Source organism: Oncorhynchus clarkii, chromosome 11, assembly GCF_045791955.1.
Source record: "Oncorhynchus clarkii lewisi isolate Uvic-CL-2024 chromosome 11, UVic_Ocla_1.0, whole genome shotgun sequence".
NCBI lineage: Eukaryota > Metazoa > Chordata > Actinopteri > Salmoniformes > Salmonidae > Oncorhynchus > Oncorhynchus clarkii.
This window is the reverse complement of record NC_092157.1, coordinates 8,796,280-8,822,109: the sequence shown is the minus strand read 5'-3', so window position 1 is coordinate 8,822,109 and position 25,830 is coordinate 8,796,280. Positions and strand designations below refer to the sequence as shown.

The window sequence follows — 25,830 nt, the reverse complement described above, 5'->3', positions numbered from 1 at the left end:
GAAGTGTACTCAGTGATATGTTGTGTTGGACATAGAGTGAATTTCTTTGCCAAATGTTTTGCCGTTTTACTTTAGTGCCTTATTGCAAACAGAATGCATGTTTTAGAATATTTTTTTCTGTACATGTTTCCTTCTTTTCAGTCTGTCATTTAGGTTAGTATTATGGAGTAATTAACACGTTGTTGATCCATCCTCACTTTTCTCCAATCACAGCCGTTAAACTATGTAACTGTTTTAAAGTCACCACTGACCTTATGGTGAAACCAGTGGAGGCTGCTGAGGGGAAGACAACTCATAATAATGTCTGGAACGGAGCAAATGGAATGGAATCAAACACATGGAAAACTTGTTGGATGTATTTGGTACCATTCCTCCTGTTCTGCTCCAGTCATTACCACGAGTACGTTCTCCCCAATTAATGTGCCACCAACCTCCTGTGGGTGAAATCCCTGTGCAGTGTTTTTCCTCTCCGGCGACTGAGTTATGAAGGACGCCTGTATCTTTGTAGTGATTGGGTGTATTGATAAACCATCCAAAGTGTAATTAATTAACTCACTACGCTCAAAGGGGTTTTCAATGTCAGATTTATTTTCTTTTAAACCATCTAGAAACAGGTGCCTTTCTTTGTGAGGCAATGGAAAAGCTGGTTTGAAAGTTGCTGCTTGACTGAGGGACCTAACAGATAATTGTATGTGTGGGGTACAGAGAAGAGGTAGTCATTTAAAAATCATGTTAAAAACTAGCATTGCACACAAAGTGAATCCAAGCAACTCATGTGACAAGTTAAGTAAATCTTTACTCCTGAACTTATTTAGGCTTGCCATAGAAAAGGTGTTGAACACATATTGACTTTCAGCTTTTCATTTTTATGTCTAAAAACATAATTCCACATTGTGTGTAGAACAGTGACACAAAATCTCAATAGAATCCATTTTAATGAGATGTTAAATGTTGGACCAATAAGACAAATATTTCATGGGAATTGAATGTAAAGGTTTTAATGACAGGGCAATTAATAAACAACCTTAATAAATTCAGTCTCAATTATTTATTCAATGTAACACTCAACATAAAAGCTGACGCAATAACTTCTAAATAGATGAAAGTAGATAACATTGTTTTTCTGGGAACTGCACAAAAGATGAAGATAAACAGTGACTTGTAAACGTTAACACCATTGTGCCATCATGTAGACTTACTGCACCAACTTCCTGTCTTGTATCAGACCACTGTCTCTCCAACTAACTGTCTTCTCTCCTCAGTCATCATTGACTTTATGTGGTCTTAAACAGCCTTCAGTGAGCTAGTTGAACTCAGCAGTTCCTCTATACTGGAACCCATTAAACAGATGCTCTGTGAACTCAACACTCAAAATAAATGGTCTAAAATAAAGAGTGGCCTGCATCATCATATCAACACTATAGTAACAGTTAAACACTTTTCATCCCAGCAAATTTTACAAATATACAGATAATCAAAGAGCACAAAATTATAAATGTAACAAAAATATCCACAGAAAACTAATACACAATGACAATACTGTTCATAATAAGACTTAATACCCATTGGAAAAATACATAAAATGCACCTCTGATTGACTTGTGCTTAAAGACCATCTAGGTTGTTAAGTGGTGGTTCTTGGTTCCCTCTACCGACCGTGGCCTGGTTAGAGCACACTGTCCCAACCGGGGAGTTCTGTGGAGAGAACACAGAGAAAGGATCAGTTGTCAGGACCGACACTTCAGAAGAATAATGACTTCATAGTTACAGTTGGTTACACAACACAGTATTCATTCAATTCTTCCTGAAACACACATTCTAGATGGGTTTTAAAAGGTAATTCTACCATTCCCACCAGTCCCTGTGAACGGTCTGTCATGTCAAACCCACTGGGGAGTCTAGATGTTCTCCTTCTCCTGGAAGGCAAGAATAAAGATATTTTGACATCATTTAGGTTTTCATATACAAAAGCACAATCAGCATGATAAATATGTAAAAATTGAGGCTGGGAATATCTTTTTACCATGCAAAGAATACGATCAGGCTGAAAAGGAAAATCAACCCCAAGGTTTTTCCTACAATCTCAAAAACCTTTGGGTTAACAGGCTCTTCATGCCCTGTAAATTAAACACACATTATAGCCATCTGTTCCAAAAAGAGGAAACATTTTGCACATTGTCTAATATTACAAATTATACACATACTGTAGATGTACAGATGTAAGATCTTAATTTAGCCAGTATTGTTGCAGTGAAATAATCCTGCAGCAAAAGGACTTGAACGTTTCCTCTGTAATGTTGATCCATTGGTGGTGAGTCTATTAGCTGGACAAAATAAGGCTGCATGATAAGTGTAATACCATTAATTTAACCACATTTTAGTGAAGGTTTTGGGTGAATTTATGTAAATCAAAGCTTATCTGCATTTCCCACAATGCAATAAACTTCTAAGCAACAAAAAAGTGATCAAATTAATATCCTACAGCTGTATCATACCTAGATTCATATAGCAGGCATGCTTTATCCGGTCTGTTCCACAAAAACAAGTATATCTCTTCTATATCTATCTATATCTATAATATTGTTAATGTTGTGCATGTTGAATGTGCCAATGCTTCTACCTTTAATAGCCAGCTGCACTTCCTTTGACTTCCCACAGCCGTGACTATTTCTTGCTTCACAGAAGTACAATCCTCCATCACCAACTGTCACAATGAGGGAGTAACTGTGTCCAGACGCAACCTGTATTGGTTTATCTCCACTGATCTTGAACCAGGTGAAGTTTGTCACAGGAGGGTTGGCTGTACTGCTGCAGGTCAGATTAACACAAGTGCCCACTAATACTGGATCAGCTGGACTGATGGAGGCCAATGTGTCCTTAGGAGAGACTGAGGGAGAGGGGTTCATTTAGAATGTATCTGGATATGGTATATTGAATAGTCTCATCAAAACCACTCTATTACAATCATCAGTGAAAACATGATAGAATGATCTATTCTACAGGAACCGGTTACTAAATCTTACATGAAACGTTAAGCATCATGTTATGTTCAGCTGTATTGTTGCTTGTCCCTACTGGGTAGACTGCAGTACAAGTGATGTTCTTCTCATGATGAAGGTATGACGGAGTGAAGGTCACCGTGGAGAGAACTGATTTGGTTTGGTCTGAATTCTCCTGCAGTTGGTTCTCAGGTGTGAACTGTGTTGGGAGAGTCCATGTCAGCTCAGGGGGGTGTTTGGGACAGGGAGCGACAGCAGAGCAGTTCAAGCTGACAGGGGTCCCATCCTTCACCTCACCTGAGACAGTAATGATGGGACTGGAAGGAAAATCTGTAATACATTGTAGATAAATATATTTTACACTAACAGTTAAACTGTCCACTTGTTCTACTCTTATCTTTGATGAAAGGAATCTAAACTGGGAAAAATAGTTGGTTAAAAGTTGAATTGTCTCTTACCCCTGACAACGATATTAACAGACTTTCTAATGTCTGTTGCAAGGAATGGTTGCCTCTCAATCCTGAGGAAGTATTTATTAGTGTAATTGGTGGTTACATTGAAGAAGACTGTGGTGCAGTTCTTCTGGGACATGTTTCCAGTTATCTTCCCTTGATATCTGTTGACCATCTTACTACTGTTAAATATCACATTGTCCGGATGTAGATCAAAGTACGGGATTTCTTTTATCCACACTCCAGAGGTTAGTATTGTGCTCCTAAATGTATACTTATTTTGGTCAGGAATATCAAATGAACATGGGATTTGCACACAGGAGCCAGTCAGTACATCCAGTCTATCTGGCATTGTGGTGATCAAATCTCGTTGACCAAAGCAGGCCAGAACACCTGCAACATGAAAGTCAACATCAGGGAGGTTCTGATATATTTTCAGTTCAGTCCAATGATATGTATTAACCCTAGATGACTAACAGGGGCCTCTGTTTGGAGGCAACTGCACAGCCATCTTGTTACTCCTCCTCCAGTGTAAAACAGATGTTGGAAGCTATAGAAATGCATTTATTAATGTCTACATTCGTTTTAGACAAGTATATTCTATTACAGACACCTTAATGCAAACTTTTAAATTATATTTCGTGACCTGCAACACTTCCTTCAACAGAGAGATCCTACCCTTGTTCCATCCAATGAGTGCATCTTGTATCTCACTGAACTGGTATTATCCAATAACTAATTCATAATTGGGTCAGAGTTTTTCCTTTCAATTGTGAGCCATGGTTTTCCCCTTTGCCCCAAACTATGCAAACCTGTATGTGGAACAATTTGAGGAAGCACTCATTTACAAAACATAGAGATACCCCCTACTTTCTAAAATCCTCTCATGGAATATAAACTTAGATGATGTCTTTGTGCTCTGGGAAGGAGGTCAGCAGGAACTAAATTAATTCCAAACTCTGCTAAACGAGAGCTCTGAATAGCTCAAATTCACCATGCAGACTGTTGAGAGAAAAATAAACTACCTGGACTTATGGATCATCAAAGAGAATGATGCATTACATACAGACTTGTACACACAGCCAACAGACCTCCATTCTCTGCTATGTGCTGATAGTATGCATCCCCTTCCCCTCAAGAATGGTTTATCATATAGCCAATTATGCAGGGTGAAACAAGTCTTTTGCACTAAGTACACCAAGTGTTCAGAGAAAATGAAAGCAATTCTGAAAAAGCACTGCCAGATTCTGCAATCAGACAACAAATCTATAAACATGGTTGCAATATGGGGGACAGTTTAGTGAGATCTGACCTGCCCCCTGAGCCCACTCAGACACTCTTGACACCCATTCCAAAGGGGTTCTACAAATGTGACTCACGCTCACAGTGCAATAGCACTACAAAAACATCCTTCTTCAGACACCCACATACAGGTGGAAAAATCCCTGTTAGGGGTATCATCTCTTGCAAGATAAAGGAAGTAATCTATCTCATCACATGTTCATGTGGAAGCCAACTCATTACAAACAAAAAAACATTTAAAACAATGCATAGCTGTAAGAACACTGATTATCTAGTAGCAGCTCACTTTGTTGAAGCTAACCATCCCATCTCCTCCCTCAAATACACAGGTATTGAGCATGTTGCTCTACCAAGGAGAGGAGGTAACATGGAGATCCTACGGTCTAGAGCAGTGGTTCTTAACCTTGTTGGAGGTACTGAAACCCACCAGTTTCATATGCGCATTCACCGAACCCTTCTTAATTGAAAAAAAAAATCAAATTCAAAACATATTTGACTGGTGCACAAAATGAACCATGCATCAACATCACTGTGTTCAAAGAACAAAATCATCAAAACATTTTCACACAGATGATCATTTTCACACAAAAACAAAAACATAATAATGAATATTTACTGCAAATCAGTGTGACTTCTGCTGTTGCCTTTCAGAGACCAGTTCAGAAATGCGCGGCTTCACCTTGGCAAGTGCCACTCTCATGTCATTTTCGCAACAAAGTCTGTTCCTTTTCTTCGTTTTTATGTCCAGCATCCTCGAAAAGGATTGCTCGCAAAGATATGTTGTAACAAACGGTATGAAAATCTCCAGAGCTTTCTTAGCAATAACAGGGTACGTTACCATTTGTTGACACCAAAACGTTGAAAGCGTTGTTGTTCTGAAGAGTTGCTGTTGAACCTGGCTCTGCTGAATTTCAATGATTTCATCGAGGTATTCATCATTGACATCTGTTGTCTCAACACTAAACGTGAGCGGCTGTCTCACCCATGCTGGATATGACTCTCTTGTAGGGAAGTATCCGTCGAGAGAATTTGCAAGCTCATCTAAGTGCGTGGCAATTGCTTGCTTCAGTTCAGCGGGTACAGAAATGTCTCCGATTCCAGATACATCTTCGATCTTACTTACACAGTCGTCCAGCAGGGAAAGTTTGCGAAGTTATTGTTCTCTGTTCGTCGTTTCCATAACGGTAGCTTTTTTTTAAAAGCCTTTAGGTTTTCCTCCGCTTCGATGATGTTGACTCCACCGCCCTGCATCTTTTGATTGAGATGATTGAGAGCTGCGAAGATATCGGCCATGTACGCTAAAATGAGAATGAACTCAGAATTTTTGAAGCAATCTGCATGACAATGTTGGTGCTCTTGCAAAAACAGGGCTAATTCCACACGCACGGCAAAAACACGATTCAGCACCTGTCCCCGGGATAACCACCTAACGTTAGAATGGTACAGAAGTACCTCGAATTCAGAGCCCATTTCTTTACACAGCTCACTGAAGATGCGATGCCGCAGAGCACTAGTTTGCACATAGTTCACGCATTCCACTACAATGTTTAATACTTCTGCCAGTTTTGGAGGCAAGGTTTTTGTTGCCAACGCATGCCTGTGCAGAATACAATGCGTAACAATGATGTGTGGTGCATCGGCTTTCACTAGCGCACCAAAACCAGACTTTCTTCCCAGCATGACTGGAGCTCCGTCCGAACAAACTGCAGAAACCATATCCCACGAAAGATTGTTGTCTTTGAAGAAGTCATCCACAAGTTTCTTCACATCGGCTGCCTTAGTTGTTGTTGTAAGAGGCTTACAAAATAAAAATTCTTCCTTTATCACGTCGTCTTTCACATAGCGCACGAATACAGCAAGCTGGCTTAGATTGGAAACGTCTGTGGTCTCGTCGAGTTGAAGGCTGAATTTTGCCGGGCTTGAAATCAGATCTGCAACTACTTGAGCCAATATGTCTTTGCTCATGTCCTCTATTCTGTCGCTGATGGTGTCCTTTGAAAGAGGAATTTGGGATAACTTAACTTCGGCCTCTTTTCCCAGCATGATATTCGCCATCTTCAACACAGCTGGTTTTATGAGTGTTTCACCAATGGTGTGTGGTTTGCCCTGCTTTGCGATCAGGTAAGCAACTTCGTACGATGCTGTGAGGATCGGTTTGTTGATGGGTACAAAGCTGAGAACAGGCAGAGTAGCCTTTTCATCGAATCTGGCTCTCTTCACCTTGAATTCAGCGAGCGTTGTGTTCTTGTATTTTCCATCTCCATGCAGCTTAAGGAAGCCGGTGCTAGACTAGAATTGCTCAACTTGGCATTGCAAATCATGCAGTTAGGACACTGACTCCCATCACGTTCGGTTATACATGTAAATCCATATTGTACATATTCGTCCGACCACTTTCTTTTTTTGCTCGACATAGTAAGTATGAAGGGATTAAAATATTAAGAAAGAAATCACAAGTCGACTACTGAGCGCACCAAATTCCCTGCAGCACAGATAGGCCAAGCGATGTAGCGTGATCACCTGCAGCCAATGATGGCCAAGCGGAGCGTGTCATCACGAATCATATTAATCGAATGTGTGTCTTGACCTCCGCCGAACCCCTGAGACTGACTCACCGAACCCCTGGGGTTCGATCGAACCCAGGTTAAGAACCACTGGTCTAGTGGGAGGGCTACTGGATTTCCTATTTGAAAACATTGACCCCTAGTGGTCTGAATAATGACTTTGATCTCTGGCCCTTTTTAGGAACAATTATTTTTATGAACAAGTCTTATAAATGGATCTATTCTTTCTACATCTTATCAGCGTAGAACCAATATGTTCCCCCTGTTGATGATGCTTATTATGCATTATGGATGAACCAAAAGATTACATTTAGCAACATTTTAAATATATTAAATATATGTGAAATTAAATTAAACAATAATGTATGTTGATGCTAATCTTATACTAATGTTAATGATAACAATAGCCTAATATAGTCAATATGCTGTAAACTATCATTAAACGTTGGAGTTTTACCCAATAAATGACTGGGAGTTTATATATATATATATAGAGTGTTCAACTCTCTTTGTTTTTATAGCTTACAGTGTATTCACCGTTAGTCAGCACCTCTACACTAAGTCATTTTCTCTGGGTGTGCTCCAGATAATGCTTTTTATATCACCTGAACATAACAAATAAATAAATAAACATGTGAAGATATTAAAGTCAGTGACATTAAACAGTATTTCCCCCGTTTCTGATGTTCTCTATTTTAGAGTTTTTTAAATACTAAATGTTATCAGATGTTCAACCAAAACCTAATATTAGATCAAGGGAACATGAGTTTACATGTTTTTTATTGTAATTTATTTTATTTATTTAATTAACGAAGTTATGCAACACCCAATACCCCTGTGTGAAAAAGTAATTGCCCCCTTACACTCACTAACTGGTTGTGCCACCATTCCAAAACACACAATCTACAAGAAAATGTATAAAAAGCAACAAATGTAAAGTTTTGTAATGGCCTAGTCAAAGTCCAGACCTAATCCCAAGTGAGACATTGTGACAGTTCATGCTTGAAAACCCACAAATGTCGCTGAGTTAAAAAGCAGTTCTGCATGGGAGAGTGGTCCAAAACTACTCCACAGCGATGTGAAATACTGGTCAACAACTACAGGAAGTGTATGGGAAGTGTATGGGAAGTGTATGGTTGTGTATGGTTGTGTATGGGAAGTGTATGGTTGTGTATGGGAAGTGTATGGGAAGTGCATGGGAAGTGTATGGTTGTGTATGGGAAGTGTATGGTTGTGTATGGGAAGTGTATGGGAAGTGTATGGGAAGTGTATGGGAAGTGTATGGTTGTGTATGGGAAGTGTATGGGAAGTGTATGGGAAGTGTATGGTTGTGTATGGGAAGTGTATGGTTGTGTATGGGAAGTGTATGGGAAGTGTATGGTTGTGTATGGGAAGTGTATGGTTGTGTATGGGAAGTGTATGGTTGTGTATGGGAAGTGTATGGGAAGTATATGGTTGTGTATGGGAAGTGTATGGTTGTGTATGGGAAGTGTATGGTTGTGTATGGGAAGTGTATGGTTGTGTATGGGAAGTGTATGGGAAGTGTATGGTTGTGTATGGGAAGTGTATGGTTGTGTATGGGAAGTGTATGGGAAGTGAATGGAGTCATTGTAGCTAAAGTTGGCACAACGAGTTATTGAGTGTCACGGCACAGTTTGAATCCAGACTATTAAACTGCACTAATCAGGAATTAACTTTACACTTTACTACAGAATTAAAAAGCTGGAATATAGCGCATCCCATAACATATCATGATTTCTGGTTATTCCTTTATGTCTGATTCATAACTAGTTGTTGTTGTGTGGAAGACTCACCTGATATAAAGAGGCCAATGAGAAAAAACATGTTCTCAGAACAAGCCATGTGAGAACTCACACACCACTGATCACCTGAAACAGTACAAACATACACTTCCTGGTAAAGTAGGTCACATGACACATATGGTATCACATTGAAGCTTTAGTCCATAGTCACATAGGTTCTTCAGTTCTTCATGAACTAACAGCCGCATATTGAACATTTTGAATGTCATTACTTGTAATTAATTTCCTTAATTTAGTTTGAACATTAAAATATAAAGATAAGATAGTAGTACTTGACACTTGCCTTACACTGATGTAAACGGTCCACAGGAGAGACTGTCACACACACATAGTGTGTTCTGACAAACTAAAGTGCTGAAATTCATGTGGCACATCTCACATCTCATCAGTGACATACTTCCTAATAAGTGCATTTATATGACAGGATGTTGAATAGTCTATGTGCTGGGTGTCAACATCAGTTGTTCTCTGTTCGTCGTTTCCATAACGGTAGCTTTTTTTTAAAAGCCTTTAGGTTTTCCTCCGCTTCGATGATGTTGACTCCACCGCCCTGCATCTTTTGATTGAGATGATTGAGAGCTGCGAAGATATCGGCCATGTACGCTAAAATGAGAATGAACTCAGAATTTTTGAAGCAATCTGCATGACAATGTTGGTGCTCTTGCAAAAACAGGGCTAATTCCACACGCACGGCAAAAACACGATTCAGCACCTGTCCCCGGGATAACCACCTAACGTTAGAATGGTACAGAAGTACCTCGAATTCAGAGCCCATTTCTTTACACAGCTCACTGAAGATGCGATGCCGCAGAGCACTAGTTTGCACATAGTTCACGCATTCCACTACAATGTTTAATACTTCTGCCAGTTTTGGAGGCAAGGTTTTTGTTGCCAACGCATGCCTGTGCAGAATACAATGCGTAACAATGATGTGTGGTGCATCGGCTTTCACTAGCGCACCAAAACCAGACTTTCTTCCCAGCATGACTGGAGCTCCGTCCGAACAAACTGCAGAAACCATATCCCACGAAAGATTGTTGTCTTTGAAGAAGTCATCCACAAGTTTCTTCACATCGGCTGCCTTAGTTGTTGTTGTAAGAGGCTTACAAAATAAAAATTCTTCCTTTATCACGTCGTCTTTCACATAGCGCACGAATACAGCAAGCTGGCTTAGATTGGAAACGTCTGTGGTCTCGTCGAGTTGAAGGCTGAATTTTGCCGGGCTTGAAATCAGATCTGCAACTACTTGAGCCAATATGTCTTTGCTCATGTCCTCTATTCTGTCGCTGATGGTGTCCTTTGAAAGAGGAATTTGGGATAACTTAACTTCGGCCTCTTTTCCCAGCATGATATTCGCCATCTTCAACACAGCTGGTTTTATGAGTGTTTCACCAATGGTGTGTGGTTTGCCCTGCTTTGCGATCAGGTAAGCAACTTCGTACGATGCTGTGAGGATCGGTTTGTTGATGGGTACAAAGCTGAGAACAGGCAGAGTAGCCTTTTCATCGAATCTGGCTCTCTTCACCTTGAATTCAGCGAGCGTTGTGTTCTTGTATTTTCCATCTCCATGCAGCTTAAGGAAGCCGGTGCTAGACTAGAATTGCTCAACTTGGCATTGCAAATCATGCAGTTAGGACACTGACTCCCATCACGTTCGGTTATACATGTAAATCCATATTGTACATATTCGTCCGACCACTTTCTTTTTTTGCTCGACATAGTAAGTATGAAGGGATTAAAATATTAAGAAAGAAATCACAAGTCGACTACTGAGCGCACCAAATTCCCTGCAGCACAGATAGGCCAAGCGATGTAGCGTGATCACCTGCAGCCAATGATGGCCAAGCGGAGCGTGTCATCACGAATCATATTAATCGAATGTGTGTCTTGACCTCCGCCGAACCCCTGAGACTGACTCACCGAACCCCTGGGGTTCGATCGAACCCAGGTTAAGAACCACTGGTCTAGTGGGAGGGCTACTGGATTTCCTATTTGAAAACATTGACCCCTAGTGGTCTGAATAATGACTTTGATCTCTGGCCCTTTTTAGGAACAATTATTTTTATGAACAAGTCTTATAAATGGATCTATTCTTTCTACATCTTATCAGCGTAGAACCAATATGTTCCCCCTGTTGATGATGCTTATTGTGCATTATGGATGAACCAAAAGATTACATTTAGCAACATTTTAAATATATTAAATATATGTGAAATTAAATTAAACAATAATGTATGTTGATGCTAATCTTATACTAATGTTAATGATAACAATAGCCTAATATAGTCAATATGCTGTAAACTATCATTAAACGTTGGAGTTTTACCAAATAAATGACTGGGAGTTTATATATATATATATATATAGAGTGTTCAACTCTCTTTGTTTTTATAGCTTATTCACCGTTAGTCAGCACCTCTACACTAAGTCATTTTCTCTGGGTGTGCTCCAGATAATGCTTTTTATGTCACCTGAACATAACAAATAAATAAATAAACATGTGAAGATATTAAAGTCAGTGACATTAAACAGTATTTCCCCCGTTTCTGATGTTCTCTATTTTAGAGTTTTTTAAATACTAAATGTTATCAGATGTTCAACCAAAACCTAATATTAGATCAAGGGAACATGAGTTTACATGTTTTTTATTGTAATTTATTTTATTTATTTAATTAACGAAGTTATGCAACACCCAATACCCCTGTGTGAAAAAGTAATTGCCCCCTTACACTCACTAACTGGTTGTGCCACCATTCCAAAACACACAATCTACAAGAAAATGTATAAAAAGCAACAAATGTAAAGTTTTGTAATGGCCTAGTCAAAGTCCAGACCTAATCCCAAGTGAGACATTGTGACAGTTCATGCTTGAAAACCCACAAATGTCGCTGAGTTAAAAAGCAGTTCTGCATGGGAGAGTGGTCCAAAACTACTCCACAGCGATGTGAAATACTGGTCAACAACTACAGGAAGTGTATGGGAAGTGTATGGGAAGTGTATGGTTGTGTATGGTTGTGTATGGGAAGTGTATGGTTGTGTATGGGAAGTGTATGGGAAGTGCATGGGAAGTGTATGGTTGTGTATGGGAAGTGTATGGTTGTGTATGGGAAGTGTATGGGAAGTGTATGGGAAGTGTATGGGAAGTGTATGGTTGTGTATGGGAAGTGTATGGGAAGTGTATGGGAAGTGTATGGTTGTGTATGGGAAGTGTATGGTTGTGTATGGGAAGTGTATGGGAAGTGTATGGTTGTGTATGGGAAGTGTATGGTTGTGTATGGGAAGTGTATGGTTGTGTATGGGAAGTGTATGGGAAGTATATGGTTGTGTATGGGAAGTGTATGGTTGTGTATGGGAAGTGTATGGTTGTGTATGGGAAGTGTATGGTTGTGTATGGGAAGTGTATGGGATGTGTATGGTTGTGTATGGGAAGTGTATGGTTGTGTATGGGAAGTGTATGGGAAGTGAATGGAGTCATTGTAGCTAAAGTTGGCACAACGAGTTATTGAGTGTCACGGCACAGTTTGAATCCAGACTATTAAACTGCACTAATCAGGAATTAACTTTACACTTTACTACAGAATTAAAAAGCTGGAATATAGCGCATCCCATAACATATCATGATTTCTGGTTATTCCTTTATGTCTGATTCATAACTAGTTGTTGTTGTGTGGAAGACTCACCTGATATAAAGAGGCCAATGAGAAAAAACATGTTCTCAGAACAAGCCATGTGAGAACTCACACACCACTGATCACCTGAAACAGTACAAACATACACTTCCTGGTAAAGTAGGTCACATGACACATATGGTATCACATTGAAGCTTTAGTCCATAGTCACATAGGTTCTTCAGTTCTTCATGAACTAACAGCCGCATATTGAACATTTTGAATGTCATTACTTGTAATTAATTTCCTTAATTTAGTTTGAACATTAAAATATAAAGATAAGATAGTAGTACTTGACACTTGCCTTACACTGATGTAAACGGTCCACAGGAGAGACTGTCACACACACATAGTGTGTTCTGACAAACTAAAGTGCTGAAATTCATGTGGCACATCTCACATCTCATCAGTGACATACTTCCTAATAAGTGCATTTATATGACAGGATGTTGAATAGTCTATGTGCTGGGTGTCAACATCAGTTGTGAAAACATGGTATGTTAATTTAAGCATTTAGAATGAAATGGGCCCCAGCTGCCCACTGACTGATTCTAAACACAAAGTGTGTGTCAGCCACTGACTCAACAGCTTGATATGGCCTATATACATTTCATTACTGCCCAAAATGAAACACTTATACACAATATATTTTTCATTGTGGGATAATAATATTCATTGCAGTTAATGTATGTGTGGTGGGTAAATAACCCTTTTAGGGGAAGGGGACCCCTTTACAGCATTTTGTTACAGGCCCCCAAGTAGTCAAGTCCGCCCTTGATACAACAATGGAAACGTGCTGCAATATAACCTTCTCCCTCTCCTCTATCTCACAGGCTTGATTTTTTTTAAATGTAGGTAAATCAGAAACCAAAATCCATCCAACTTGCTTAGTTAAATTTGAGTTCAGTAAAAGATTCCCGGTTCTGACATTATCTTTCAGCATGAAAAACAGATTTTGCCAGAAACAGAGTAACTGTAATTGTAGCTGATGGATTATCACACACTTCCACATTTCTCCTGCACACACTTCCTCTTTCATTACATCACTTCTATCTGCCAAGAAGAGCATGGTGGGCTGGGAGCCACAGGAGAGAGCCATCAACCTTCAGGGCAAGGTGTACCTCCCCGACGGTCATGTCTAGATGGGATACAGCTTTTGTCAAATTGAGGTTCTTAAGTTGATTTTATGTTTTATTTTAGCTAACCCTAATCCTTTTTCTTACCTTAATCTAATTATCCTAACCTGCTACGTTAATTCTCCCAACCTGCTGCACAAGTTCTCCTACATTTGCGAGGAAATGTCCATTTTGACAGAAGGATGTATCCCTTCTATTCAAAACCCTCTTGGACCTGCCCAAGGCCTTCTGGGAGAAGGAGACCCAGGAGCTGAGGACGAACTTTACCCAGCAGTGCAATTAATGAACAACCTCAAATGCAGCCTCATTTGTGTCTCTTGATCAACACTCAAAACAAAAGCAGACATAATAACTCACAACAATACACACATGAAAATAGACATGTAATGGGGATATTTAAGATGAATAAAGTTCAGATTCAGTTTAGAGTGATTCATATAATGTTCAGCATATTTATCTATTTGACCTTCCTGTAACATGATTTCAGGGGGGAGAATATGGTACAGGTTACAGGGTAGTCCAGGTAATTGAGGTAATATGTACAAGGAGGTAAGGGTAAAGTGACTAGGCATAGATAATAAACAACAGCATAAAAGGGAGAATATGGTACAGTGTCAATTGGCCCAGCGTCGTCTGGGTTAGGGGAGGGTTTGACCCGCAGGGATGTCCTTGTCCCATCGCGCTCTAACGACTCATGGGGCGGGCCAGGTGCACGCTGACACGTCGCCAGGTGTATGTTGTTTCCTCTGACACATTGTTGTGGATGGCTTCCAGGTTAAGCAGGCATTGCGTCATGAAGCAGTGCAGCTTGGTTGGGTTGTGTTTCGAAGGACGCACAACCTTTGCATCTCCTGAGTCCGTAAGGGAGTTGCAGCGATGAGACAAGACTGTAACTACCAATTGGATACCACAAAATTGAAAAAAGTGGTAAAAATTCAATAGAATTTTAAAAAGTATCTATCATTAAAAAATAAATAATATATACATTTTAGGGCCTTCCTCTGACACCACGTGGTGTAGAGGTCCTTGATGGCTGGAAGCTTGGCCCCAGTGATGTACCGGGCCATACACACAACCTCCTGTAGCGCCTTGCGGTTGGAGGACCCATGCCAAATCTTTTCAGTCTCCTGAGGGGGAAGAGGTGTTGTTGTGTCGTCTTCATGACTGTCTTGGTGTGTTTGGATAATGATAGATTGTTGGTGATGTGGAGACCAAGGAACTTGAAGCTCTCAACCTGCTCCACTACAGCCCCGCTCGGCTCTCCTTTTCCTGTAGTCCACGATCATGTCCTTTGTCGTAATCACGTTGAGGGGGAGGTTGTTGTCCTGGCACCACACTGCCAGGTTTTTGACCTCCTCCCTACAGGCTGCCTCATTTTTTGTTGGTGATCAGGCGACTCCAGGCGACTGTTGTGTCATCTGCAAACTTAATGATGGTGTTGGAGTCGCTCAGTCATGGGTGAACAGGGAGTACAGTAGCGGATTAAGCACGGATCCCTGAGGAACCCTCGTGTTGAGTATCAGAGGGCAGATGTGTTTTTGCCTACACTTACCACCTGGGGTGCGGCTCATCAGGAAGTCCAGGATCCAGTTGCGGGGGGAGGTATTTAGTCCCAGGGTCCTTAGCTTAGTGATGAGCTTTGAGGGCACTACGATGTTGAACGCTGAGCTGTAGTCAATGAACAGCATTCTCACGTAGGTGTTCCTGTTGTTCGAGTAGGAAAGGGCATTTTTGAATGCAATAGAGATTGCGTAATCTGTGGATCTGTTGGGGTATTATGCAAATTGGAGTGGATCTAGTGTTTCTGGGATTATGGTGTTGATGTGAGCCATGACCAGCCTGGCTACAGACATGAGTACTACGGGTCGGTAGTCATTTAGGTAGGTTGCCTTGGTGTTCTTGTGCACAGGGAATACGGTGGTCTGCTTGAAACATGTTGGTATTACAGACTCAGTCAGGGACAGGTTGAAAATGTCAGTGAAGACACTTGCCAGTTGGTCAGCGCATGCTCAGAGTACACATCCTGGTAATTCATCTGGCCCTGCGACCTTGTGAATGTTGACCTGTGGAATCCTTTTGTAGTCCATAATAGTTAGCAAGCCCTGCCACATTCGACGAGCGTCGGAGCAGGTGTAGTAGGATTCAATCTTAGTAGGATTCAATCTTGCAAGGGCTGTAGCTTTTGTGGCGTGATGGGTAACAACGCTTCGTGGGTGTCAGATTTTGATGTGTGCAGAGGGTCCCTGGTTCGAGCCCAGGAAGGGGCGAGGAGAGAGACTGAAGCTATACTGTTACATTGATGCTGTTGACCCGTTGACCCAGATCACTGGTTGCTGCGGAAAAGGAGGTCGTCAAAAGGGGGGTGAGTGTAACCGATGTGACATGGCTGGCTAGTTAGCGGGGTGCGTACTAAAAGCGTTTCAATCTGTAAGGTCACTCGCTCTGAGACCTTGAAGTAGTTGTTCTCCTTGCTCTGCAGGGGCCATGGCTTTTGTGGAGCGATGCTTCGTGCGAGGCAGTTGTTGATGTGTGCACAGGGTCCTTCGTTCGAGCCCAAATAGAGGCGAGGAGAGGGACGGAAATGAAACTGTTACATTAGAATCACCTCTGGCAGTGATTACAGCTGTGAGTCTTTCTGGGTAAGTCTATAAGAGCTTTGCACACCTGGAATGAACAATATTTGCACATTATTATTTTTTTAAATTCTTCAAGCTCTTTCAAATTGGTTGTTGATCATTGCTTGACAGCCATTTTCAAGTTGTGCTATAGATTTTCAAGCTGATCAAAACTGTAACTTGGACAATTAGGAACATTCAATATTGTCATAGTAAGCAACTCTGGTATATATTTGGCTTTTTGTTTTAGGTTGTTGACCTGCTGAAAAGTGAATTTGTGTCCCAGTGTCTTTTGAAAAGAAGTCTAAATCAGGATTTTCTCTAGTTTTGCCTGTGCTTTGCTCTATTCCATTTATTTTCATCCTAAAACACTTGATGACAAGCATACCCATAACATATTGCAGCCATCACCATGCTTGAAAATATGAAGAGTGTACTCAGTGATATGTTGTGTTGGACATAGAGTGAATTTCTTTGCCAAATGTTTTGCAGATTTACTTTAGTGCCTTATTGCAAACAGAATGCATGTTTTGGAATATTTTTATTCTGTTTCCTTCTTTTCACTTTGTCATTTAAGTTAGTATTATGGAGTAAGTACAATGTTGATCCATCCTCAGTTTTCTCCAATCACAGCCGTTAAACTATGTAACTGTTTTAAAGTCACCATTGGCCTTATGGTGAAATCAGTGGAGGCTGCTGAGGGGAAGACAACTCATAATGTCTGGAACGGAGCAAATGGAATGGAATCAAACGCATGGAAAACGTGTTGGATGAATTTGGTACCATTCCACCTGTTCTGCTCCAGCCATTACCACGAGTACGTTCTCCCCAAATAATGTGCCACCAACCTCCTGTGGGTGAAATCCCTGTGCAGTGTTTTTCCTCTCCGGCGGCTGAGTTATGAAGGACGCCTGTATCTTGGTAGTGATTAGGTGTATTGATAAACCATCCAAAGTGTAATTAATAAACTCACTACACTCAAAGGGGTTTTCAAGGTCAGATATCTTTTCTTTTTACCCATCTACCAACAGGTGCCCTTCTTTGTGAGGCAATGGAAAAGCTGTTTATATCTGTTTGAAAGTTGCTGCTTGACTGAGGGATCTTACAGAAAATTGTATGTGTGGGGTACAGAGAAGAGGTAGTCATTTAAAAATCATGTTAAACACTAGTATTGCACACTAAGTGAATCCATGCAACTCATTCTCACAAGTTAAGGAAATCTTCACTCCTGAACTCATTTAGGCTTGACATGGAAAAGGTGTTGAATACATATTGACTTTCAGCTTTTCATTTTATGTCTAAAAACATAATTCCACATTGTGTGTAGAACAGTGACACAAAATCTCAATAGAATCCATTTTAATGAGATGTTAAATGTTGGACTAATAAGACCAAAAGATTTCATGGGAATTTAATGTAAAGGTTTTAATTACAGTGGAATTAATAAACAACCTGAAATTCAGTCTCAATTGTTTCTTCGATTTAACACTCAACATAAAAACTGACAATAACTTCTAAATAGATATAAACTGAAAATAGATACAATTGTTATTCTGGCAACTGCACAAAAGAGGAAGATAAACAGTAACTAGTAGACGTCATCATGTCGACTCACTGCACCAACTTCCTGTCTTGTATCAGACCACTGTCTCTCCAACTAACTGTGTCTTCTCTCCTCAGTCATCATCGACTTTATATGGTCTTAAACTGCCTTCAGTAGGCTAGTTGAACGCAGCAGTTCCTCTATACTGGAACCCATTAAACAGATGCTCTGTGAACTCAACACTCAAAATAAATGGTCTAAAATAAAGAGTGGCCTACATCATCGTATCAACACTATAGTAACAGTTAAACACTTTTCATCCCAGCAAATTCTACAAATATGCAGATAATCAAAGAGTACACAATTATAAATGTAACAAAAGTATCAATTTAAAACTAATACACAATGACAATATTGTACATAAAAACACTTAATACACATTGGAAAAATAATTAACATGCACCTCTTTTATTGACTTGTGCTTAAAGACCATCTAAGTTGTTAAGTGGTGGTTACTGGTTCCCTCTACCGACCGTGGCCTGGTTAGAGCACACTGTCCCAACCGGGGAGTTCTGTGGAGAGAACACAGAGAAAGGATCAGTTGTCAGGACCGACACTTCAGAAGAATAATGACTTCATAGTTACAGTTGGTTACACAACACAGTATTCATTCAATTCTTCCTGAAACACACATTCTAGATGGGTTTTAAAGGTTTATTCTACCATTCCCACCAGTCCCTGTGAACGGTCTGTCATGTCAAACCCAGTAGTGAGTCTCGATGTTCTCCTCCTCCTGGAAGACAAGAATAAAGGTATTTTGACATCATTTAGGTTTTCATATACAAAAGCACAATCAGCATGATAAATATGTTAAAATTGAGGCTGGGAATATCTTTTTACCATGCAGAGAATACGATCAGGCTGAAAAGGAAAATCAACCCCAAGGTTTTTCCTACAATCTCAAAAACCTTTGGGTTAACAGGCTCTTCATGCCCTGTAAATTAAACACACATTATAGCCATCTGTTCCAAAAAGAGGAAACATTTTGCACATTGTCTAATATTACAAATTATACACATACTGTAGATGTACAGATGTAAGATCTTAATTTATCCAGTATTGTTGCAGTGAAATAATCCTGCAGCAAAAGGACTTGAACGTTTCCTCTGTAATGTTGATCCATTGGTGGTGACTCTATTAGCTGGACAAAATAAGGCTGCATGATAAGTGTAATACTATTAATATAACCACGTTTTAGTGCAGGATTCTGTTGAATATATGCAAATCACAAAGCTTATCTGTGTTTCCCACAATGCAATAATCTTCTAAGCAACAATATAGTGATCAAATTAAGATCCTAAAACCGTATCATACCTAGATACATACAGCAGGTGTCACGTTCTACCATAGTTCTTGTGTGTTTTCCTTGTTTTAGTGTTGGTCAGGACGTGAGCTGGGTGGGCATTCTATGTTGTGTCTAGTTTGTCTATTTCTATGTTTGGCATGATATGGTTCTCAATCAGAGGCAGGTGTTAGTCATTGTCTCTGATTGGGAACCATATTTAGGTAACCTGTTTTGTGTTGGGATTTGTGGATGATTGTCTCCTGTCTCTGTGTTCTCTGCAACAGATAGGACTGTTTTTGGGTTTTGCCACGTTTATTGTTTTGTAGTGTGTTCATGTTGAGTTTCTGTCATTAAATAACCATGGACACTAACCACGCTGCACTTTGGTCCTCTCCTTCCCAGGAAGAAAGCCGTTACAGCAGGTGTGTAGAAGTACCTCTTCTACATCCACACATTTGAAGGGGTGTCCACATACTTTTGAATATATATTGTATATCTAACCTACGATTGTGCCCTACGTGCCCATTTTACCTTTTATAGCCAGCTGCACTTCATTCGACTTCCCACAGCCGTGACTATTTCTTCCTTCACAGTAGTATAGTCCTCCATCACCAGCAGTCACATTGAGGGTGTAACTCTGTCCAGATGCAACCTGTGTTGTTTTACCCTCACTGATCTGGAACCAGGTGAAGTTTGTCACAGGAGGGTTGGCTGTACTGCTGCAGGTCAGATTAACACAGCTGCCCACTGATACTGGATCAGCTGGACTGATGGAGGCTGAGGTGTCCTTAGGAGAGACTGAGGGAGAGGGGTTCATTTACAATGTATCTGGATATGGTATATTGAATAGTCTCATCAAAACCACTCTATTACAATCATCAGTGAAACATGATAGAATGATCTATTCTTCAGAAACCGGTTACTAAATCTTACATGAAACGTTAAGCATCATGTTATGTTCAGCTGTCTTGTTGCTTGTTCCTACTGGGTAGACTGCAGTACAAGTGATGTTCTTCTCATGATGAAGATATGACGGAGTGAAGGTCACCGTGGAGAGAACTGATTTGGTTTGGTCTGAATTCTCCTGCTGTTGGTTCTCAGTCTTGAACTGTGTTGGGAGAGTCCATGTCAGCTCAGGGGGGTGTTCGGGACAGGGAGCGACAGCAGAGCAGTTCAAGCTGACAGGGGTCCCTTCCTTCACCTCACCTGAGACAGTAATGATGGGACTGGAAGGCAAATCTGTAATACATTGTAGATAAATATATTTTACACTGACAGTTAAACTGTCCAATTGTTCAACTCTTATCTTTGATGCAAGGAATCTAAACTGGGAAAAATAGTTGGTAAACAGTTAAATTGTCTCTTACCACTGACATCTATATAAACAGACTTTTCAGGATCTGTTGCACGGAATGGTCGACTCTCAATCCTGAGGTAGTATTTATCAGAGTAACTGGTGGTTACATTGAAGAAGACTGTGGTGCAGTTCTTCTGGGACATGTTTCCAGTTATCTTCCCTTGATATCTGTTGACCGTCTCACTACTGTTAAATATCACACTGTCCGGACGCCCACCTAAGTATGGGTTTCCTTTAATCCACACTCCAGAGGTTAGTATGGTGCTGTTAAATGTATAGTAATGTATGTCAGGAATATCAAATGAACATGGGATTTGCACACAGGAGCCAGTCAGTACATCCAGTCTATCTGGCATTGTGGCGATAAAATCTCGTTGACCAAAACAGGCCAGAACACCTGCAACATGAAGGACAACATCAGGGAGGTTCTGATGTATTTTCAGTTCAGTCCAATGATGTGTATTAACCCTAGATGACTGACAGGGGCCTCTGTTTGGAGGCAACTGCACAGCCATCTTGTTACTCCTCCTTCAGTGTAAAACAGATGTTGGAAGCTATAGAAATGCATTTATTAATGTCTATATTCGTTTTAGACAAGTATATTCTATTACAGACACCTTAATGCAGACTTTTAAATTATATTTTGTGACCTGCAACACTTCCTTCAGTAGAGTGACCCTACCGTTTCTCCATCCAATGATTGCATCTTGAAACTCACTAAATTGGTATTATCCAATAGCTGCTTCGTCTTTGAGTCAGAGTTTTTCCTTTTTCCTATTTTCCTTTGCCCCCAACTATGAGAAACTATGTGGAACAATTTGAGGAACCACTTACAAAACAGACACACTCCCTACTTTCTAAAATCCTCTCATGGAAGAGATACATAGATGATGTCTTTGTGCTCTGGGAAGGAAGTCAGCAGGAACTAAATGAATTCCAGACTCTGCTAAGCGAGAGCTCTGAATATCTCATTCACCATGCAGAATGTTGAGAGAGAAATAAACTACCTGGACTTATGGATCATCAAAGAGAATGATGCATTACATATAGATTTGTACACAAAGCCAACAGACCTCAACCTGCTACGTGGAGATATTATGCATCCCCTTCCCCTCAGGAATGGTCTACCATACAGCCAGTTATGCAGGTTTAAACTACTCTGTGGCCAAAATTCAGATTTTGACAGCAATGCTTAGAAATTGAAAAATAATTTCAAAATCAGAGGCTACATGTAAAAAATCCCTGATGATGCAATGATTAAAATCTCAAAAACCACGAGAAGAATTGCTAAAAAGTAAACCAAAGAAGAAAAACAAATCTTTTGCACTAAGTACACCAAGTGTTCAGAGAAAATGAAAGCAATCCTGAAGAAGCACTGGCATATTCTGCAGTCAGACTATAGAATGGCAAACCTCTTCAAGGATCCCCCACTGGTGGTCTATAAGTGTGGTCGCAATATTGAGGATAGTTTAGTGAGATCTGACCTTCCCCCCTGAGCCCACTCAGACACTCTTGACACACAATCCAAATTGGAAATACCAATGTGACTCAGGCTCACAGTACAATAGCACAACACAAACATCCTTCTTCAGACACCCACATACAGGTGGAAAAATCCCTGTTAGGGGTATCATCTCTAGCAAGATAAAGGGAGTAATCTCTCTCATCACATGTTCATGTGGAAAAGCCTACGTAGGACAACCGAAAAGACAATTAAAACAATGCATAGCTGACCACTGTAACGTGTGTCGTCGTCTGATGAGGAGGAATCGGACCAAAGAGCAGCGTGGTAAGTGTTCATGACCTTTATTTATCTGAACACTGAAACAAAAAGACCAAAGTGCAAACTGAAACAGTCCTGTCAGGTGCAGAAAACACTAAACAGAAAACAACTACCCACAAAACATAGGTGGGAAAAAGCTACCTAAGTATGGTTCCCAATCAGAGACAATGATAGTCAGCCAAAACAAAGAAATACAAAACATAGAGAAAGGAACATAGAATGCCCACCCAAATCACACCCTGACAAAACCAAAATAGAGACATAAAAAGCTCTCTAAGGTCAGGGTGTGACAACCACCGCAGCTCAATCAGGTATAATAACACTGACTATCCAGTAGCAGCTCACTTTGTTGAAGCTAACCATCCCATCTCCTCACTCAAAAACACACGCATATACACACACATTGAGCATGTTGGCCTACCAAGGAGAGGAGGTATTTAAAAACATTTACCCCTACTGTCTTAATATTGACTTTGACCATATATAGAGGCCGGTGGTTTCATAGTCTCTCATTGGTCGTTACATAGAATCAATGATCCAGAGTTTATACCCATCACTGTTACAGTCTCTCCCAATAATAATAGTTGTGGAAGGACCACCAGAGGGCAGGCTGGGCTCACGGATAGTAGCCCAACAAAGCATGTTGAGACAAGGTAACCAGAGGTAATTAAGCACAGCTTACGGTACTAATGACATATCTCTTTCCCCTATAAGAGAGAGGATGGAACCAGCAGGGAGAGGAGAGACAAACCCTCTGTGTAGAATGGCTACCAAGAGAAGGGAGCTAGCCAAAGAAGAGCCATTAAGACAGTGACAGATCTGTGATTGTTGTTAAAGTTTAAAGATAATCGTCTTGTGTTCCTGTTTCATCTAAAGAAGAAGATGTATGTTGTTCCTTGGGAGATTCTCATTGATTGTGTTGGTATTGTCAGAAATCTCTCAATAGAGAACTGCGTTCAACCAAGAAAACCTACTCCTGACTTGTTTATTCCACCTTTCTGTTTTAGAATGACACCAAATGACTTGGTCCGCTCACATAATATTAACTTATTTCTATGTACAGGTGATTTTTCAATTGGTAGGTATGTTGTCAAGGAGTGGTGATAGGGACAGTGGTGGAAGTTATACTGTTAACAGCACACTGATGTTGGTTTCACATGAACATACAGAGACATGGAAAAGTATTTCCCCCTTTATGGTTCTCTATTTTTACTTATTTTTTTTACTGTTATCAGATCTTCAACCAAAACCTAATATTAGATAAAGGGAACTTGAGTTTATAAACTTATTTTATAGTTATTTATTTTCTTTCATTAACAAAGTTATGCAACACCCAATACCCCTGTGTGAAAAAGTAATTGCCCCCTTACTCTCAATAACTGGTTGTGCCACCATTCCAAAACACACAATCAAGTATACATGAAAAGGGATTAAAAGCAACAAATTTAAAGTTTTGGAATGGCCTACTCAATGTCCAGACCTAATCCCATTTGAGATATTGTGGCAGGACTTGAAACGAGCAGTTCATGCTTGAAAACCCATGAATGTCACTGAGTTAAAGCAGATCTGCATGGGACAGTTTGCCAAAATTCCTCCACAACAATGTGAGAGACTGATCAACAATTACAGGGAATGTAATTTCAGCTGAAGGAGGCACAGCCAGTTATTTAGTGTAGGGGAGCATAACTTTGTTTAAGAAATACATTAAATAAGTATGTAAATGTTGTGTTATTTGTTCACTCAGTTTCCATTTATCTAATATCATCTTTTGATTGAATATCTGAAAATATGCAAAAACTTTTTCACAGCAGTTTAAATCCAGACTATTAAACTGCACTAATCAGGAATTAATTTTACACTTTTCTTGTTCACTCAGGTTTCTTGTTCACTCAGGTTCCATTTATCTAACATCATCTTTTGATTGAATATCTGAAAATATGCAAAAACTTTTTCACGGCAGTTTAAATCCAGACTATTAAAAACACTAATCAGGAATTAACTGTACACTTTTCTACACAATTAAAAAGCTGGAATATAGCACATCCCATAAAATATAATGTCTTATGGTTATTCCTTTATGTCTGATTCATAACTAGTTGTTGTTGTGTGGAAGACTCACCTGACATAAAGAGGCCAATGAGAAAAAACATGTTCTCAGAACAAGCCATGTGAGAACTCACACACCACTGATCACCTGAAACAGTACAAACATACACTTACTGGTGGAGTAACTTAACTCACACAACACATTAAACCATCCCCATATCAAATACACAATGTCCTTCAGTTGTAAAGCTAATACATGAACAAACAGCAGTACATTAGAACATATTGAATCTCATTACTCAGAATTAATCTCCTTTCATTTATTTTGAACATTAAAATGAACAGAAAATATAGTGAAGAAGTCGATACTTGCCTTAGACGGTAACGTAAACTGTCTACAGCAGAAACTGTCACACACATAGTGAGGTCTGACAAACCAAAGTGATGAAATTCATGTGGCATATCTCACATCTCATCAGTGAAATACTTCCTAATATGTGTATGAGAAACCATTTTAAAGGAATACTACTGTATTTAATGTCCCTTTCTCGGGGTAGGACAGGTCAGCAGCATTTTGAAACGGGCCCCTGAATCACTAAGTCTGCCCCCAATAAATTGCTAAAATAAACTTTTGGCAGCAAAACCATATCCCTCTCCCGTATCTCCCATATCTCCTGTATCTCCCTCTCCCGTATCTCCTGTATCTCCCTCTCCCGTATCTCCCGTATCTCCTGTATCTCCCTCTCCGGTATCTCCCGTATCTCCTGTATCTCCCTCTCCCGTATCTCCCGTATCTCCTGTATCTCCCTCTCCCGTATCTCCCGTATGTCCCGTATCTCCCGTATCTCCTGTATCTCCCTCTCCCGTATCTCCCGTATCTCCTGTATCTCCCGTATCTCCCTCTCCCGTATCTCCCGTATCTCCCTCTCCCGTATCTCCTGTATCTCCCTCTCCCGTATCTCCCGTATCTCCTGTATCTCCTGTATCTCCCGTATCTCCCGTATCTCCCGTATCTCCCGTATCTCCTGTATCTCCTGTATCTCCTGTATCTCCCGTATCTCCCGTATCTCCTGTATCTCCTGTATCTACCATATCTCCCATATCTCCCAGGCTTGAATGGGAATATCTGTGGGATTTAAAAAAATATAGTAAAATTATGAACCCAAATCCACGATTAATTTATTAAAATATAAAAAA

At 40.2% G+C, this 25,830-nt stretch overlaps 2 protein-coding genes across 2 annotated transcripts; both read right to left on the bottom strand.

Moving 5' to 3' along the window:
* Positions 1 to 971: 971 nt before the first annotated feature.
* On the bottom strand, positions 972 to 9,549 carry LOC139420168 (myelin-associated glycoprotein-like). Its single transcript, XM_071169950.1, has 8 exons — positions 9,424 to 9,549; positions 9,132 to 9,206; positions 3,458 to 3,844; positions 3,024 to 3,329; positions 2,621 to 2,887; positions 2,024 to 2,117; positions 1,847 to 1,916; positions 972 to 1,695 (listed from the first exon to the last, which is right to left on the bottom strand). Exons 2-8 carry the CDS (start codon positions 9,178 to 9,180, stop codon positions 1,606 to 1,608), a joined length of 1,263 nt encoding a protein of 420 aa, XP_071026051.1. The 5' UTR covers positions 9,181 to 9,206; positions 9,424 to 9,549; the 3' UTR covers positions 972 to 1,605.
* A 5,079-nt stretch (positions 9,550 to 14,628) lies between these two features.
* Positions 14,629 to 21,160, bottom strand: LOC139420514 (B-cell receptor CD22-like). Its single transcript, XM_071170720.1, has 6 exons — positions 20,815 to 21,160; positions 20,381 to 20,686; positions 19,979 to 20,245; positions 16,240 to 16,277; positions 14,951 to 15,071; positions 14,629 to 14,837 (listed from the first exon to the last, which is right to left on the bottom strand). The coding sequence occupies exons 1-6, from the start codon at positions 21,158 to 21,160 to the stop codon at positions 14,629 to 14,631; spliced, it is 1,287 nt and encodes a 428-aa protein (XP_071026821.1).
* Between the last annotated feature and the right edge of the window lie 4,670 nt (positions 21,161 to 25,830).